The 20,709-nt window shown below is 35.9% G+C and overlaps 1 protein-coding gene across 1 annotated transcript in view; it reads right to left on the minus strand.

Moving 5' to 3' along the window:
* Positions 1-20,709, minus strand: part of LOC145680194 (retinoid-inducible serine carboxypeptidase-like) — a 74,765-nt gene that overhangs the window by 15,485 nt on the left and 38,571 nt on the right. Inside the window, exons 3-4 of the mRNA XM_081750447.1 lie at positions 2,877-3,107; positions 105-215 (exon numbers count right to left, since the gene is read on the minus strand). Coding sequence (XP_081606573.1) covers positions 105-215; positions 2,877-3,107 — 342 coding nt within the window. The remainder of the gene's footprint in view (positions 1-104; positions 216-2,876; positions 3,108-20,709) is intronic.

Consider the following 20,709-nt stretch of genomic DNA (forward strand, 5'->3'; position numbering starts at 1 on the left):
TTTTGTATCACATTTTTGTTGTTACACTATTCACTTCATGTATATCTTTACACATATTCCTTTGGTTTCGTTTTTTTTTCTACGTTAGAATACAGTGTACTTACAGAATTCAGGAGAAAAGGTGCCCAGGTCAATACGGAATCAAGGGGTGATATCCATGAGTCTCCCAATCCAACGCCTTGCAAGTTCAAATTGATTTGTCCACTTTGAATTGCCTGGAAGGAAAATAAATAGACGCATGTAACGTTTGAAAATTTGATAGCTCAGACATTATTGTAATTTGACTGAAGTTAGTTGGTAAAGGGCAAATAATATTTTATTAATCTTGATATTATATATTTTGTAAATTTTCATATTTTAAATGGAAATAAATACTCAATTCCCAATCTGGTGCTGTTAGGTCATTCACATCTGTAGGGCAATTAAGGAAGTCTCGTAACAACTCAAAACTATGTGTGGATAAAACATTCTTTTAATAGGAAATATAACTGATGTTATGCAGCAATGTGTCAAGTCAATAACAAACACTTCCTACTTCGAGTCATGAGGAAATTCTTGAAAATGTAATTGTAAGCGGAAGAAACGACGCTACCAAAAACTAGGAAGAAAAAAGGTAGGCGGACAAAAAGAGTAGTGAACTCGAGAGAGTTTTAAAGTGACAATCACAGAAGAAGGTTCGACCTCTCAAATCTTCACCGATCAAAATCTTGGTGAGTACATGCTGGTTACAAATTGATAACACACTTCCATTATTCGACTTTATCTCCAATTTCATTTCACATCAAAATCTAACTCTTAATTTAATATGACAGTTATTATTGATTTTGTCATAAGGCCACAAGCACCAGTTTTGGGTAATTATCTGATCTATCTCTAGTCTTATTTATGCAATCAAAACTATCCATCTTAACAAATTAATCGTTCTACCTAAAATTAAATGGTTAAGTTTCATTATGAGAATGCATTCTAAGTTGCCCGCATGCTAACATGGTTATTATTACATGAGCTATGTGTGGATATAAATTGTATATGTCGACGTCCGGATTTCGATCCAATAAGTTGGCATACGTTATTATTGTACTATAAATGTGAATTAAGCTAATAAAATAATTCAAGCCTTGTTATAATCTTCACTCGAAAACATTACGTATTACAATTTTATAATTGAAAGAACAAAAATGAAAGATACGAAGATTATTTTTCTTATGTACAGTATATATAAAAAGAAATCCGTTAAAAATTGAACGATCCCTTCAGTTTCCTAAGCAAGGCTTCTTTAAATGATATAAAATAATCATGATATAATCACGAGTAGTATGATGTTTGTTATTATTATGAAGTATCAAACAACAACAGAGATACATCTTTTACTTAATGCAAGGATGTTATAAAATAAAGAACCTGTCCATATGTATCTTAATTCTATTAACTCAATGAAGCCAAAAACACAATCGATCGTCAGCACGTCTGATTGGCTATTATCGTTTCCGCCATGAATTGCATAGGCATATTTTTTTCGCGTAGCCACCTGTTTTAAGTAGGTCACAAGGAAGCAAATGAGGTTACATTTACATCTAAGTTGGACCACCTGAATGTGACGTATTATCATGGGGATCAAGGTGCAACAAAACGAGCCCTGTGGGGCTTCTAACCCTCCCTCGCTCAGCTGTTTCATAACGTAAGTAAATCACTTTTTAATCAATAAAGTTATGTGTGCAAAATTTATGCATTATATATTACGTACAAGCGTAAATGAGTATTATTTTCATCTTTAACGAAGAAAGTGTTATGATTTTTTTTTAAAAAATATCAAACTTTCTTTGTGCCGGGTTTGAACCCACGCCAAAAGCCATTCTCATTACTAATTCGCTCGTTGGGACGCTCGGCCACGCGAGGGCCGACAACAGTTGGTGTTTGCTTTCTGCTACATGTATGCTGCATGGCGAAAAACGGATAACACCAACCAATCAGAACCGTGCATTTAGTTCCTATGACTAGAGTCAAGCGTGATAAAAAAATATGCGGCTCAAAGCATTGCGATCTAAATGAACGGAGCGGGCAGAGTAGTGATAGGGAAACTGTGACGTATGGCTTCACGATTTTGTTGTATATGCAGATCCTCTATTTTGTGACGTCCTTGAGTTAACAGTTCATATTTTTCTTATACAGTATCTAAATTGATAACAAAAATACATTACCAGGAGAATAAAAAGTTGAGTTGATTTTGAGTTTAACGTCCCTTTCAGCGGCGAGGCTTAAGAGACGGGACCTAGTATCAAGTACATCAGAATGGCAATAATTTTAAAGCTTTAAAAATTAGTTTTTATCCAAAATTACGCGTGAAGGTTTACACTCGCTCATCTTTTTTTCTTTACCTGAATGAAATTTATCGATTGTTATGTTTCGTGTATGTTAACATTTTTCTTTGTTAAACATCAATAACATAGAATATCCAGTATTTGACGACTGTGCGATGGTTTCATGAATAAGGGGATTCGTTTGCTTTTAAGCGTGCCAAATGATTACGAGTCTTAAAATTCCACTTCGTCACTAATTTATTTCGTGAATCAGAAACTAAAGATAAAGTGATATTTCTTCGATGGAACTCCAAATTAAAATAATTGGAGAAAAATATCATACAATGTAAAATATCTAGTTTCTTACTTTTACACAAAACAGTAGTAATTTTTGGTATCGATTATCAGAAGAAAAATAAAATCTAAATATTCCATATGTAACGGTCCGTTTAGTTACAAAAGCTTTCTCCCTGAGAGACTACCTCCTGGTAATATGCTGTTCTTCCTTGTTAATATTGTTACAAGTTCATGTTATAACAAATAGGATATCCTTTAAAAAATATATATTTTAATAATTACCTGATTCAATCGAAGAGCATATTCAGCTGTCATCTTGCCACCGTAGGACTCACAGTAAATGTAGAATGGAGTTGTTTCGAACTCAGGATGGTCTTCAATAAATTGTTGAGTGAAAGTGACGAGATCATCAGCGATTTCTGCGTTGTTGGTGGTTAGCAATGCAGAGGATTCTACGTAACTGTAGCCAGTGCCTACAGGATTATCGATGAAGAGGACGTTGACATGGTCTACCTATAACAGAAATAAAAGCAATATATTTGCAGTAGTTCAAGATTAATTATGTCACTTTTCTCTTCTAGTTTCACTTCTTTTTCTGACACATTGTTGCAAGATTTAGATCCATTGAACAGTCCTTGGAACAGAGGCTGAAAAGCAGGCTTTGCCTTACAAAGGGTCAGGCGGTATTAGTTTTTCAATATGTTATATGGATCGGCCCTGTGGTTCAAAATCTAAGTTTTCGACCTCTTATCACTTCTGTATTCGATTTGACGGGCCAAAAATCTTTACCGTGCGGAAAGTCCCGACGTTTTTCACTTTATCGATCTACCTTTTCACCAATGCATCTTAGAGAGAAAATTAGAATTTAAAGTTGCAGAAAATTAAATATACTCCAACTTTTGTATGCAAAGCGTTTATGAAGAACTATTATATAAAGAGTTACGCAGCATCAAGTAACAAATTTTCGTAAAATTGCAACTTTTTAAAAATGTTTTTTCAGCTTTTTCCATTATATTTCCATAACGGTATGTTGTAGAGAAAGTTGTCATGAATAAAAATTGTAGAACATTAAATTTGCTATAAGTTTAATACCATAAATTATTATTAATGACAAAGGAGTTACGCGGTTTTAAAATCAAAATCGAAATTTCGGGTTTCAATAATATTGTTTTCCAAATTAATTTATTTACTTAATACTCAGTACTCACAAGGGAACCTTCCGAAAATGATAGTTACAGTAAAAGATTTGACCTATGCTAATTGAGAGAGCTGTAACAGAGATGTTCATTCCAAAAAATTAGCTGCCCATAGCAATAGGTTCAAGAAATATAAGGGGTGGAAGTTCGGGAAACAGCAAGGTTGGACAAGGGGGAAAAAGTGCAAATTCCGCAAAAAAGGGGGCACGGCAAAATACAATGCTGACAAGTGATGCATAGAAAGAGACTTGCCGCAATAGGAAACATATGAAGGCAACAGTGGGGTTAACAGTGTTGCCAATTGCAATGAAAAGTACATGTTTTGCAAAGAGCACTATATGAAGTGAGTGCAATATTCAGTGTCAACCTGTCATATAGAACATAAGATATGGCGTGTATAATCAGTGGTACAATCTAACAAAAGAGAACACAATAAACAGAAGTACGAAAAATACGGAAAAGGCGAAGTTGGCCATAATGCGCCACATTTGATCACGAGCTGTGCATATTAGAATGAACAAAACAAGAAAGCACTGAACCGACCGCAGGAAACCGACGTACCTAGAGTCGAAAAGAAAAACGAGTTCCAAAGTTGACAACACTGGCCATGAACATCCAGACAAGTCTAATATAGTTAGGCCACTCGCTTCACAAAAAGAAAATTCCGGCAACAGGCATTAGCCTTTGCATCATTTGTACATGCTCGTCTACATTGTACGTACAATTGTTCGATGAGACAATGGTCCAACAGAAGATACATTTGCAGTGAGCACAGCGGAATACTGCCAATCCGTCACACATGGTACAATGATCGCCTGTGAATGTCTCGAAACAGTACTCTACAGGTGTCGGAACCTTTGGTGGTCTTTCTATCACATATCCACACATGTAGAAAGCAAACATAATCAAAGGCTTGATCTGCTGTGTGTTGCTGTCTGCAGTACTATCACCGCCTATATGATATATCCAGAGTGTCCCACCTAACTCTGCGACTGAAATAGTTTCAAAGCGAAAAATAAATGTGACACATCCAGTTGTGCAGGAATGTACTGATGTCAGCGGGCGACAAACTTCTGTGAGACGCAAGTGCCTCCAAGTCCCCCATCATAGGGTCCCAGGGGCCAACTTCAAAAATTCAAATAGCACGATCGGTCGAGTTATATTTCTTTCGATAAATCTTGGAATACGCAACAACGCATATCAGAAATATTTACTATATGGGATTTCAAAATGGCCGCCAAAAATATCTGCTCGGTGACAAGAACAACGTGCATTTTTGGCGGCCATTTTGAAACACGTGCTTCATATAGCAAATGTTTTTTTATAGGCGGTGTTGTATCTATCCAGAGAAATATCATCCGCCCCTTGTTCCCATTTGAAATGTTGCGGTTGACCCCTCGAGCCTTATGATGGGGGCCCTGGGGGACTTGCTTCTTACAAAGATTTCTTGGCCCTCGACATGAGTACATTCCTGTGCAATTGGATTTGCAACATCTCTTTTCGCTTCGCAGCAATTTGAGATCACAATGTTCGATGCCATGTTAAGACACAACACATATTTGTGGCGGCCATTTTGAAAAACACGCTTCATATAGCAAATGTTTCCTATAGGTGTAGTTGCACATTCCATGATCTATCGAGAGAGGTACCACTCGGTCCCTGTTGCCATTTGAAATTTTGAAGTTGGCTCCTGGGACCCTATGATGGGGATCCTGGGTGCACTTGCTTCTCACAGACTTTTATCACCCCCTGACATTGGTACATTCCTGCACAACTGGATCCGTCACATTTTTGTTCGTTTCGGAAATCTTTCAGATCACAAAGTTTGGTGGGACACCCTGTATATTCCCACATACGACCCAACCATAACATAATGTTCACTACTTCTATTATCGGTTGTTGGCTCAACCCAACCATTTTATGTTCCCCGGCTTGACATTGATGCATTCCCCGGCTCAATCACTCTAGCATTGATGCATTCCGAGTGATGCCTGTTGCCGGAATTTTCTTTTTGTGAAGCGAGTGGCCTAACTATATTAGACTTGTCTGGATGTTCATGGCCAGTGTTGCCAACTTTGGAACTCGTTTTTCTTTTCGACTCTAGGTACGTCGGTTTCCTGCGGTCGGTTCAGTGCTTTCTTGTTTTGTTCATTCTAATATGCACAGCTCGTGATCAAATGTGGCGCATTATGGCCAACTTCGCCTTTTCCGTATTTTTCGTACTTCTGTTTATTGTGTTCTCTTTTGTTAGATTGTACCACTGATTATACACGCCATATCTTATGTTCTATATGACAGGTTGACACTGAATATTGCACTCACTTCATATAGTGCTCTTTGCAAAACATGTACTTTTCATTGCAATTGGCAACACTGTTAACCCCACTGTTGCCTTCATATGTTTCCTATTGTGGCAAGTCTCTTTCTATGCATCACTTGTCAGCATTGTATTTTGCCGTGCCCCCTTTTTTGCGGAATTTGCACTTTTTCCCTCTTGTCCAACCTTGCTGTTTCCCGAACTTCCACCCCTTATATTTCTTGAACCTATTGCTATGGGCAGCTAATTTTTTGGAAATGAACATCTCTGTTACAGCTCTTTCAATTGGCATAGATCACATCTTTTACTGCAACTATCATTTTCGGAAGGTTCCCTTGTCAGCTCAAGTAGAAACATCGTTAAAAACACTCCTGTATAGCAGAAAGGCAATTTAATAGGCCTAAATTGTGTGTGAGGTATAAAAAAGCTAAAGGGGAAGAAGAATGGAGCGACGTCAGCTGATGTTGTTTAATGGGGCGTTTACAGTTAGTCGATTTGCGTTCGATTCAGTTGAATTGACGTCACTTTCAACTTAATCGACCGTGTAAACGGGACTTCAACTTAATCGCTTGTTGATCGAAGGCGACTAATCGACTGGCAACTGACTTGAAAGACGTTCTATTTTATGTGGTTGAAATAATTGAACACATCAATCGATCTAATTCGGCCTAGTTGCTTCGATTTAGTGGCAAATGCAGCGAGTCGATTTAGTCGTGCGACTAAATCGACCAAGTGTAAACGCCCCATAAATCAGAAAAGTGCTTGGTGACATTCAACCAGCCTGTTTATATGAACGCAAAATATATTCTTTACAGTGATCCAACCTGTTGATTAGATAACGTTATAGCACGACTTGGAAAATTTCATCTAGTGTTGTCCTTTATGAGATCCATTGGAGTAATAGTGGTTATGAATGGTCTAACAGATCCGTCTGTCTATACTTTTGCAGAAAAGCGAATCGCAAAATTAAGTGCGAACATGCTTATTTACATTTCTTGGCTCACCAAGCATTAATCACTTTTGTTGTCGAAAGCATTGACTTTCCAGATGAGGATAACTGTATATGAAAACTTACACACTTGGACCGATGTTGTACTAAAAGCTAATGAAAGCGAAGAATACCAACATATTGAAATGAAGTTTCATGAAACAAAGATATCTGACAATCGGGCTCCCACTATATGACGAGATAATCCAACATCTGTCTGTGATGTTCTTAATGTTCTGCGGAAGTCTGTTTGACAGTACTTTCCGAAGGAACTAAACATAAATGTGCAACAGCTTTCCTGGGTGAGGAATCTCTTCGTAATTTCACAAAAAAAAAAAAAGCCCTCCTAACTTGACGATGAAGCAGAATGAGAAACTTCTTATTAATATGATATTCGTTTCTATACTATGAAGTACTGTTCAGAAGCTTCCATTAGAGGAGTTATGGTACAACATTAAGAAAGAGAGTATCCTGAATTATTTGAGAAGACTATGCTGCGTCTTCTTCCATTTGTCAGCACTTACGTGTATGACCAGTGATTTTCCTTGTATACAACGACGAAAATAAAGTAATGCAATCGACTAAACGCTGAACCTGACATGAGACTTGGACTGTCTTCAATCAAGCCGAAGATAACAGAATTATGCAGGTGAGAAAACAACACCACTTGACTCACTAAAAAGACAATTTTCAAATTTAGTGTTTCAAAAATAGGTATGTTCTTTTTAAACTTGTTCAGATTGCAAATACATTATTTTACAAGCATTTTACCGATATTAACATTATTATTGTACAAAAACAACATAAAGTGGCTCCTTAAGCATTATTATCATTCACAGGGGCTCCACGACGAAAAGTTTGAGAAACCCTGCTCAAATCTATTCTATTATTTTCCGGTATTTACTCATTACAGTCGCAGCTTATAGCCAAGTCGACTTTATCACTAGTTCTATAATAAGTTCATTCAATAGGTACAGTATGAATTGTAACTAAAATGGCCCGAACACTGCCGAATAGCCTTGTCTAAATTATATAGATTACACTAAGAAATTACGATAAATATTATTTATTTAATGATACCAGATATATCTAAATTGTTCTGAATGAGATACGGCTTTTCGGTGTACGATGTTTCGGTGTAGGACGTTTTGGTGCAGGGTGTTTCGGTGTAGGACGTTTCGGTGTACGGATGTCTCGGTGTAAGAATGTTTAGATATGGGGCTGGTTCGGTGTAAAAGTTCCAGTGTTTTCACCGAAACGTCCACTCTTCAAAATGAAAATTATTCGTTAGGGAGAAATAAATTCATGAAGTAGAAAATATAAATTAATAAATAAAATAAAAATTAAATGCTGCTGTAATTGGCAGGGGTTACTTATTTATAGTCAATCCCCTCGCTTCACTCTGTCAGAACTTCTTATATCCTCAAATGTTATAATTATAAATTTATTGGGAAAATGTTTTACGGTAATGATATATAGTAAAAAAGTGTGTGATGCATAAACATTGTGTACACCACACACCTTATTACGGCCATAACTGTGCACAAATCGCAAAATGCTGCGCAATCTTTGAAAGGAAATTTTCAAACACAGGTGGTTTTTCTTTCAGATAACCGCTTTTATATCATGCATACCCAATAACATTAGCAAATCTAGGAGAAGAAAACTGATTATGAATCAGTGATGGGATAGTAATTATATTATTACGGAGATGTAGTAGTAGTCCCCGACGTTCGCCCGAATGACTCATCCTCACTCTCTTTTATGACCGGGGTGAAAGGTCAATGACCTTGGCCCGGGGTCAATGACCTAGGGGTACCTAGGACCACCCCCTCTAAATTTTGGCAGGGGTACCTTGGCCCACCCCCTAAATTTTGGCAGGGGTACCTAGGACCACCCCCTTAAATTTTGGAAATTGCCAAATCTAAAAATTTGGTGTGGTAGCCTAGGACCATAGTATGTACCTCTATTAGTATTGGGTGTCTATGTCGTTCCCTTTCATGGGTAAAAAATTGCCAAAAAGTCAAATTTCGGGGGTTTTTGACCTAATTTATCCCCTTTGATGAGCTGTTATTACCCTATATGGTTATATGGGCGTATACAGGGGTCCATTACCTTTCATAACATATGGGTATATTAATGCACCCCTTGAAAAATTTGGGAGGGGTACCTTGGCCCACCCCTTAAATTTTGGAAATTGCCCAATTTAAACATTGGGTATTATAGTACAGGACCCTAATATGTATCATGATAAATTTGGATGGTCCACCTCGTTCCCTTTTAGGGGTACAAAATTGCCAAAAATATAAACGTAAGCAATACGTAGCACCACGTGTTTGGTTTTCGACCTAATTTATCTCCTTGGATGAGGTCCTATTACCTTATATAGTTATATGGTCATGTATAGGGGTCTATTCTCTATCATAAGACATAGGTACATTGGTGCACCCCTTTAAATTTTTGGGAAGGGTACCTTGGCCCACCCCTTAAATTTTGGAAAATGTCAAATTTAAACATTTGGTATTTTAGTACAGGATCTCAATATGTATCATGATAAATTTGGGTGGACCACCTCGTTCCCTTGTAGGGGTACAAAATTGCCAAAATATAAACGTAAGCAATACGTTATACCACGTGTTTGGTTTTTGGTCGATTTTATCCCCTTTGATGAGGTGTTATTATCCTATATAGTTATATGGTCATGTATAGGGGTCCATTACCTTTCATAAGATATGGGTATATTTGTGCACCCCGGGAGGGGTACTTTGGCCCACCCTTTACATTTTGGAAATTGCCCAATTTAAACATTTGGTATTATAGTACCGGACCCTAACATGTATTATGATAAATTTGGGTGGTCCACCTCGTTCCCTTTTAGGGGTACAAAATTGTCAAAATATAAACGTAAGCAATACGTTGTACCACGTGTTTGGTCTTTGGCCCAATTTATCCTCTTGGATGAGGTTCTATTACCTTATATGGTTATATGGTTATGTATAGGGGTCTATTCCCTATCATAAGACATAGGTACATTTGTGCACTCCTTTAAAAATTTGGGAGGGGTACTTTGGCCCACCCCTTAAATTTTAGAAATTGTTCATTTTATATATTTGGTATTACAGTACTGGACCCTAACATGTATTATTATGATAAATTTGAGTGGTTCACATCGTTCCCTTTTAGGGGTACGAAATTGCCAAAATATAAACGTAAGCAATACGTTGTACCACGTGTTTGGTTTTGACCTAAGTTATCCTCTTGGATGAGGTCCTATTACCTTATATGGTTATATGGTTATGTATAGGGGTTTATTCCCTATCATAAGACATAGGTACATTTGTGTACTCCTTTTAAAATTTGTGAGGGGTACCTTGGCCCACCCCTTAAATTTTAGAAATTGCTCATTTTATATATTTGGTATTATAGTACTGGACCCTAACATGTATTATGATAAATTTGGGTGGTTCACCTCGTTCCCTTTTAGGGGTACGAAATTGCCAAATTTTAGTACAACCATCTGTTTGTTTTGGCTCAATTTATCCCCTTGGATGAGGTCCTATTACCTTATATGATTATATGATTATATGGTTATGTATGTTGGTCCATTCCCTATTATAAGACATGGGTATATTGATGCACCCTTTAAAAATTTGGGAGGGGTACCTTGACCCACCTCTTTATTTTGGAAATTGTCCAATTTAAACATTTGGTATAATAGTATAAGACCCTAATATATATATATATTACTATAAATTTGGGTGGTCCATCTCGTTCCCTTTCATGGGTACGAAATTGCCAAATTTTAGTACAACCACGTGTTTCGTTTTTGACCTAATTTATTCCCTTGGATGAGGTCCTATTACCTAATATGATTATATGGTCTTGCATAGGGTCCATTTTCTATCGTAAGACATAGGTACATTGATGCACCCCGGGAGGGGTACCATAGCCAATCCCTTTATGGTCATGTATATAGGTTCATTTCCTATCATAAGACATTGGTACATTGATGCACCCTTTAAAATTTGGGAGGGGTATCTTGGCTCATCCACCCAGTTTTAGAAAATTGTTTAATATAAGCATTTGGTATCTTCGTACAGGTCTTCAATATGTACCACTATAAATTTGGATGGTCCACATCGTTCCCTTTCATGGGTAAAGAACTACCAAAAATCAAATTTTGGAGGTTATTGGCCCTTTGATAAGTATTTAGCACGTTATATGGTTTATTACCTTTATATGTTTATGTTCTCTTTTAAATTTGGGAATTATAAAATAACATAATTTGGTAAACGTTTTCTAGGACCCATTGGTGTTCCTCTTATGGCCAAATATTCAAAATTTAAAGGTTATTAACCGGCTTTATTATTAAATGAGTACATGATTTATTACTTTTTCATAAGACACAGGTGTATTTGTGTACCAATCTTAAATTTTGGGAGGGGTACATTTCTTATTGTCATATCAATAATTGGTAATTGTTCTTAAAATTGGATAGTATCTCATTCATTGGGTAAATCATTATGATCACGTGATCAGTTATTGACCTATGATGGGATTAGGAGTCCAGGACATTGGTACATTTAAACTTTGTAGGATAATTTGAGAATGCGTCATTGGTATTGATTATTACAGCCAAATATAAACGTAAGCAATACGATGTACCACGTGATTGACCTTGATGAGGTAGTGTACAGGGATACATAGCTAACCTTATTGAATCTTATGACTCATAGTCTTAAGGGAATACATGCTACAACACTGGCAAAGTTATTGTTGATGCAATTTGATTGGTTGATCACTATCTTTCGTGCAATCTGATTGGCTGATCACTATCTTTCGTGCAATCTGATTGGTTGCTGATTTTCAAATCTTTGCTGCATTCAGTTTTAAGTTTTGTTTAACATTTAAAAAAGTTTTTGAAATTTTTGTTTGAAAATTTTTTTGTTTGAAACTTTGGTTTGACATTTTTTCGTTTGATATTTTTAGTTTGAAAATTTTTGTTCCGAAATTTTTGTTTGAAACTTTTTTCGTTTGAAATTTTTAGTTTGAAAATTTTGTTTCTAAAGTTTTGTTTAAAAAATTTTTGTTTGAAATTTTTGTTTCAAAATTTTTTTGTTTGAAAATTTTTTGTTTTGACATTTTTGTTTCAAAATTTTGTTTAAATTTTTTTCGTTTCAAAACTAAGAAACTTTTTGTTTGAAATTTAAGTTTAAAAAATGTTCGAATTTTTTTTCAAAATTTTTTGAAAATTTTTTGTTTAAAATTTTTCTTTTCCAAATTTTTTTGTTTAAAATTTTTTTGTTTCGAATTTTGTTTCGAAATTTTTGTTTGAAAATTTTTTTCGTTTTAAAATTTTGCTTGAATTTTTCGTTTCCAAATTTTTTCGTTTCAAAAATTTTGTTTCAAAGTTTGGTTTAACATTTTAAAAGTTTGTGCACTCATTAGTAAAGAACCGAAACTGTTTAGAACTAAAACCTCTGGCTACATTGTGGTGCAATAGTACACATCAGAATATGGGGTTGTACTTGAAATGAAAAAACACAATTCATTGAAATGGATCATTTTATTACACTCCACATACATCCATACCAGATAGTGGTTCTGGATATTGTCGATACAATGTATTTTGAACTTCTTGCACTAGTTTGTCTTTAGCGTATAATTTTAATTCCAATTGAAGTCTTTTAAGATCTATTGCAATATCAATTGGTGGAAACTCAATGTCCATTTGATCACAAATAAACTGTTTATCAATACAGGTATGCACCCACGAACGATGTTGACAACCATCACAATATCTAGATACATGTTGTACAATATGCATAACACATTTTTCAAAATAGTACTTTTTTAGAAATATACTTGTTTTGTTGCACACTTCCACTGCATGTTTCACACACTGAAATACGCTGATGAATTTGTTCCATTCAGTTTGTGTTAGATACACCATGTTGCGAGGGGCATGGAATGTACTCTTTTTACGTAACAGCACCATCTTCTCTTCGAGGACTGTACGCAGCACCACTTCATGATTTGAGCCAAATGATTTGACAATGGTCACATTTAGCTCATCATGAAAATAATCGTTCATTTGGTCGATTCGTGAACATAATATTTGCCATTCTTCACAGGTCAGTTGTACACCAAATTGTTCTGCTTTGCCCAATCGAATCACTGGTTCAATTGTTCTAGCACTGATACCAATCATCACATGTTTTGTTTGAAATATATTTATTGGATAATAGCTTGCGAAGATGAACTCTTTATCGTTAGAAGTACACATCTTTCCTCCTGAAAAGCACTTGCTCAAATGATTTCGTGGGATGACAGTGTATTGGTTGATTTATAGTTATTGCTGACGTCATTGGAAAGGAATGTGCTGACATTTGAATTCATGATTTCATCACAGTTGCTGACGTCATGCTGACCAACCAAATTCATACAACTATGTCTGACGTCAAAGGAATGTGCTGACGTTTGAATTCATGATTTCATCACAATTGCTGACGAATCCGGCTGTGTACTAAATTCAAATTGATGACTTCGACCCAAGAATCCTTTGTAACATAAAGATACAGATCCAGTATTTAAGAAACGCAGCAGTTCTTCTTGTTTTGATGCTTCCATGGGTAAATATCTTGCTGGTAAAATTATATTCTTATCATTTTCAAGCTTCACTACGATTCTTAATCCAAACTTTGTAGGGATCATTTGGCTAGCTAAGATTCTATAAGGTACATTCTGTTGTAAATCAGTAATCTTGGTAAATGATTTCATCACATCACATGTGTTTAGAAACTGCAGACAAGTAGCCATGATGATGTTATCATGAATACTAACTCGAACGATACTTATATATGGTGCAAAACTGATGACGTTGCATTATCATGTTCTGACGTGTACTATTGCACCACAATGTTGCCAGAGGTTTTTGTTCTAAACAGTTCCGGTTCTTTACTAATGAGTGCACAAACTTTTAAAAATGTCAAACCAAACTTTGAAACAAAAATTTCAAACAAAAATTTCGAAACAAAATTTGAAACAAAAATTTCAAAACAAAAAATTTTCAAACAAAAAAATTTTGAAACAAAAATTTCAAACAAAAATTTTTTAAACAAAACTTTAGAAACAAAATTTTCAAACTAAAAATTTCAAACGAAAAAAGTTTCAAACAAAAATTTCGGAACAAAAATTTTCAAACTAAAAATATCAAACGAAAAAATGTCAAACCAAAGTTTCAAACAAAAAAATTTTCAAACAAAAATTTCAAAAACTTTTTTAAATGTTAAACAAAACTTAAAACTGAATGCAGCAAAGATTTGAAAATCAGCAACCAATCAGATTGCACGAAAGATAGTGATCAGCCAATCAGATTGCACGAAAGATAGTGATCAACCAATCAAATTGCATCAACAATAACTTTGCCAGTGTTGTAGCATGTATTCCCTTAAGACTATGAGTCATAAGATTCAATAAGGTTAGCTATGTATCCCTGTACACTACCTCATCAAGGTCAATCACGTGGTACATCGTATTGCTTACGTTTATATTTGGCTGTAATAATCAATACCAATGACGCATTCTCAAATTATCCTACAAAGTTTAAATGTACCAATGTCCTGGACTCCTAATCCCATCATAGGTCAATAACTGATCACGTGATCATAATGATTTACCCAATGAATGAGATACTATCCAATTTTAAGAACAATTACCAATTATTGATATGACAATAAGAAATGTACCCCTCCCAAAATTTAAGATTGGTACACAAATACACCTGTGTCTTATGAAAAAGTAATAAATCATGTACTCATTTAATAATAAAGCCGGTTAATAACCTTTAAATTTTGAATATTTGGCCATAAGAGGAACACCAATGGGTCCTAGAAAACGTTTACCAAATTATGTTATTTTATAATTCCCAAATTTAAAAGAGAACATAAACATATAAAGGTAATAAACCATATAACGTGCTAAATACTTATCAAAGGGTCAATAACCTCCAAAATTTGATTTTTGGTAGTTCTTTACCCATGAAAGGGAACGATGTGGACCATCCAAATTTATAGTGGTACATATTGAAGACCTGTACGAAGATACCAAATGCTTATATTAAACAATTTTCTAAAACTGAGTGGATGAGCCAAGATACCCCTCCCAAATTTTAAAGGGTGCATCAATGTACCAATGTCTTATGATAGGAAATGAACCTATATACATGACCATAAAGGGATTGGCTATGGTACCCCTCCCGGGGTGCATCAATGTACCTATGTCTTACGATAGAAAATGGACCCTATGCAAGACCATATAATCATATTAGGTAATAGGACCTCATCCAAGGGAATAAATTAGGTCAAAAACGAAACACGTGGTTGTACTAAAATTTGGCAATTTCGTACCCATGAAAGGGAACGAGATGGACCACCCAAATTTATAGTAATATATATATATATTAGGGTCTTATACTATTATACCAAATGTTTAAATTGGACAATTTCCAAAATAAAGAGGTGGGCCAAGGTACCCCTTCCAAATTTTTAAAGGGTGCATCAATATACCCATGTCTTATAATAGGGAATGGACCAACATACATAACCATATAATCATATAATCATATAAGGTAATAGGACCTCATCCAAGGGGATAAATTGAGCCAAAACAAACAGGTGGTTGTACTAAAATTTGGCAATTTCGTACCCCTAAAAGGGAACGAGGTGAACCACCCAAATTTATCATAATACATGTTAGGGTCCAGTACTATAATACCAAATATATAAAATGAGCAATTTCTAAAATTTAAGGGGTGGGCCAAGGTACCCCTCACAAATTTTAAAAGGAGTACACAAATGTACCTATGTCTTATGATAGGGAATAAACCCCTATACATAACCATATAACCATATAAGGTAATAGGACCTCATCCAAGAGGATAACTTAGGTCAAAACCAAACACGTGGTACAACGTATTGCTTACGTTTATATTTTGGCAATTTCGTACCCCTAAAAGGGAACGATGTGAACCACTCAAATTTATCATAATAATACATGTTAGGGTCCAGTACTGTAATACCAAATATATAAAATGAACAATTTCTAAAATTTAAGGGGTGGGCCAAAGTACCCCTCCCAAATTTTTAAAGGAGTGCACAAATGTACCTATGTCTTATGATAGGGAATAGACCCCTATACATAACCATATAACCATATAAGGTAATAGAACCTCATCCAAGAGGATAAATTGGGCCAAAGACCAAACACGTGGTACAACGTATTGCTTACGTTTATATTTTGACAATTTTGTACCCCTAAAAGGGAACGAGGTGGACCACCCAAATTTATCATAATACATGTTAGGGTCCGGTACTATAATACCAAATGTTTAAATTGGGCAATTTCCAAAATGTAAAGGGTGGGCCAAAGTACCCCTCCCGGGGTGCACAAATATACCCATATCTTATGAAAGGTAATGGACCCCTATACATGACCATATAACTATATAGGATAATAACACCTCATCAAAGGGGATAAAATCGACCAAAAACCAAACACGTGGTATAACGTATTGCTTACGTTTATATTTTGGCAATTTTGTACCCCTACAAGGGAACGAGGTGGTCCACCCAAATTTATCATGATACATATTGAGATCCTGTACTAAAATACCAAATGTTTAAATTTGACATTTTCCAAAATTTAAGGGGTGGGCCAAGGTACCCTTCCCAAAAATTTAAAGGGGTGCACCAATGTACCTATGTCTTATGATAGAGAATAGACCCCTATACATGACCATATAACTATATAAGGTAATAGGACCTCATCCAAGGAGATAAATTAGGTCGAAAACCAAACACGTGGTGCTACGTATTGCTTACGTTTATATTTTTGGCAATTTTGTACCCCTAAAAGGGAACGAGGTGGACCATCCAAATTTATCATGATACATATTAGGGTCCTGTACTATAATACCCAATGTTTAAATTGGGCAATTTCCAAAATTTAAGGGGTGGGCCAAGGTACCCCTCCCAAATTTTTCAAGGGGTGCATTAATATACCCATATGTTATGAAAGGTAATGGACCCCTGTATACGCCCATATAACCATATAGGGTAATAACACCTCATCAAAGGGGATAAATTAGGTCAAAAACCCCCGAAATTTGACTTTTTGGCAATTTTTTACCCATGAAAGGGAACGACATAGACACCCAATACTAATAGAGGTACACACTATGGTCCTAGGCTACCACACCAAATTTTTAGATTTGGCAATTTCCAAAATTTAAGGGGGTGGTCCTAGGTACCCCTTCCAAAATTTAGGGGGTGGGCCAAGGTACCCCTGCCAAAATTTAGAGGGGGTGGTCCTAGGTACCCCTAGGTCATTGACCCCGGGCCAAGGTCATTGACCTTTCACCCCGGTCATAAAAGAGAGTGAGGATGAGTCATTCGGGCGAACGTCGGGGACTACTACTGATGTAAATTCATTTTATAGTTGTAGAGAAGGACAGTGTCAGAAAAATGTCTCAAGAAAAATTTTTAACGGACTAAAGAACAAAACAAGAGGCTGAATCCTACCAGTTGTTCCTGCAGAAATGGTTTCTATTATGAGTTACTCTTTTGTTCTTAAAATAGGTTCAAAGTTGATGAATTGTGACCTCTCCACGAAGCTAATAACAAAATAGACTTTGCATTAGACGCTTGAAGAAAAATCTCTTGGAACCATAATCTCACAAGATTTGATGTTCATTTTTCCGGATTTGATGCTTTCACAAGGATATTTTCAAATTTAAAGAGGTTGGACTATAAGACCAAATGTTCCATTGTTTTCCTACAAAACAATTAACAGTGGTGATAACAAAACACTATTTGCAGAAATTAAAGGCTGTATGATGTAGCTACGAGTCATAGAATTTACTGACTGTGCCACACTTTCTACCGTTTGTGTCCCTGTAAACACTAGAGTACGTCCAGTCTGCATTTCCAAATTAAACCGTATTGATCAGAGTTATAAATATTTTCTTTTCCAATAACATGTGTTGCTTCACATACGCGACAAATGCATTGGCGCTGGCTTCTAACTTTTTTCGCTATAGATTTAATCAAACGTCCTGTTAAAATAAATACAGAAAGGGGTTTCAAATCAGTCTGCACCTTCTCTTAGTAGTTCCTGCCAATTATAATTGTTCTTGGCTAACTGCAGAACATTTCAAACCAGAAGACTATTTGTAATTGTAATCATCATATTGGATCCGCCAATTTGAATTTTGTAATTTTAACGTCAGGTTCTGAATCACCGGTCCTAAAACCTCCTTGACAGTAAACTGGCCGTATCATTTAATCTTCTATTTTAATGATTATTTTCTGTTTATGCTTGGAGGCCACCTCTAACGTTCAAAGAGTGGTTTCTAGCCTTAAACCCGCACCATTGCGAAAATAAAAAAAATACGTGACGATTATTTTTTATATTCTACAAATATGCAAAGTTTCATTCAAATCAGTAAATTACACTTCCGTAAGTCTCCTTGTTAGTGCTGTTCAAATGGAACAAATAAGTTAATTGGCGAACATAAAGTTAGAACAAAGAAAAAATACGTCGATGTTACGAAGAGACTGAGCAACGTTTGTGAAAATTACAAATCTGATGATGTAATTACAGTCTTAAAAGGAATTGAGTACAATTTTAGATTCTAAGTTGAGTGATTCTATGTAATTTTAATTTTTTCAACAAAATTCCTTTGAGGTGTTATTCAGTTTGTATATATTATTACTGTATTTCAGGATCTTTGTACAATATATTTATTTCTATTTAGAAATGATGCTGAATACTTTGCAGTAAATTTGATTTTTGAATTAGATTTGATTATTATTCTATAAAACTCGCCTACGGACACCTCTGAATCGAAATTATTATTACTAATGGATTGGTGTTGTATTATCATCCTGTCTCAATAACAATGAGACTCAATAACATTGTTAATCAGTTTACACTATTGCAGAATGGCTACACTATGACACTTCATGACTGTTCATTACAAGCATATGATTAATGCAATCAAATATTAGGCTATACACCGAAACGTCCTTTACAGCCAAGCGTCCTTTCACCGAAACGTCCGTACACCGAAACATCCTAGACCCGTTCTGAATAACTTAAAAATCACAGTAAACTTTATATATATATATATAATGTTACCGTCAGAACCCGAAATTAGGTAAAACTAGAATTTCCTAGTTAAAACTAGTTCTGACCAAAATGGATCAGTTAACAGTGTTTCTGCAAGTTCGGACTTGCTCCTACTGGGAAAGTATTGTTTTGTTTTCTCTCAGTCTGTTCGGAGCCTTTGTAAAGTGTGCAGGTGCGTCTCTCTTGTCGTGGCTACGCGTGGGTTAGTGTTTCGGGAAGTGTGAGGTGATTATTCGTTGTAATGAGTCAGTCCGATAAAGAAACAATTTTGAAGGAAAGATTCTTCAAAGAAATTATTCGTTTGGAAAATGAAAAGACAGTCACTATAATGCAATGACCAAGGACGTTTACAGTAAACTTTTAACTGAAGTTGAAGAGACCCTGCTGCAAAGAAAACACCTTTACAGTACAGACGTTTGAAACGGTTTCATGTTTTGGAAATTGGTGAAAAAAAAAACTGGTGTCGAATAGTGAGCCTGTGAAGTACTACTTACCTGCCGAGGAGATCTTTGATGTTATTGAAGCATCACATGTTGCTGTAAGACACGGAGGTCGAGATAGAATGAAAGCTGAAACTTCTAGGAAATATGCCAACGTTACGACTCAAATGATAAATATTTTTCTGTCAATGTGTGAAACATGTCAACGGAAGAAAAATATGAAAAAGAGTTGAGTTGAGTTGATTTTGAGTTTAACGTCCCGTTCAGCAGCGAGGCTATATGAGACGTGGACCTACTGATTAACGTGGAATCCGAACCACATGAGCTCCCGCCGGGAAAAAATATGAAAAAGAAGGGCTTTGTTTCTAGGCCAATACTTCACACAGAAATGAACAGCCGATGTCAAGTGGACCTGATAGGCATGCAAGCACACCCTGATCGTAAGTTCAAGTTTATCATGGTATACCAGGATCATCTGACGAAGTTTGTCTTACTGCGAGCGCTGCAAACCAAAAGAGCTGAAGAAGTAGCCTACCAACTGACAGACTTATTTTTGACATTTGGTGCACCCTGCATTTTACATTCTGATAATGGCAGAGAGTTTGTTAATTCTGTCATCAAGGAACTAACGACACTCTGGCCTGAGTTAAAGTTAGTCAACGGAAAGCCCAGGCACAGCCAAAGCCAAGGGTCAGTAGAACGGGCAAATCAAGATATAGAAAATATGCTTGCCTCGTGGATGCATGATAATAAAACAACAAACTGGTCAAATGGTCTCCGCTTTGTTCAGTTTATGAAAAATCGAGCTTATCATTCCGGAATAAAACAGTCTTCATACCGTGCGATGTTCGGCATTGAGCCAAGAGTAGGACTTACGACTTCAGCACTGTCATTAGATGTTCTCCAAAACATAAACGATGAAGACGGCCTCGTGAGTATTATTGAGGACATGAATGAGCGCCTTAGTGAACATGAAACATTTGAT

The sequence above is a fragment of the Thermobia domestica genome, chromosome 3 (genome assembly GCF_964235325.1).
Source record: "Thermobia domestica chromosome 3, izTheDome1.hap1.1, whole genome shotgun sequence".
Taxonomy (NCBI): Eukaryota; Metazoa; Arthropoda; class Insecta; order Zygentoma; family Lepismatidae; genus Thermobia; species Thermobia domestica.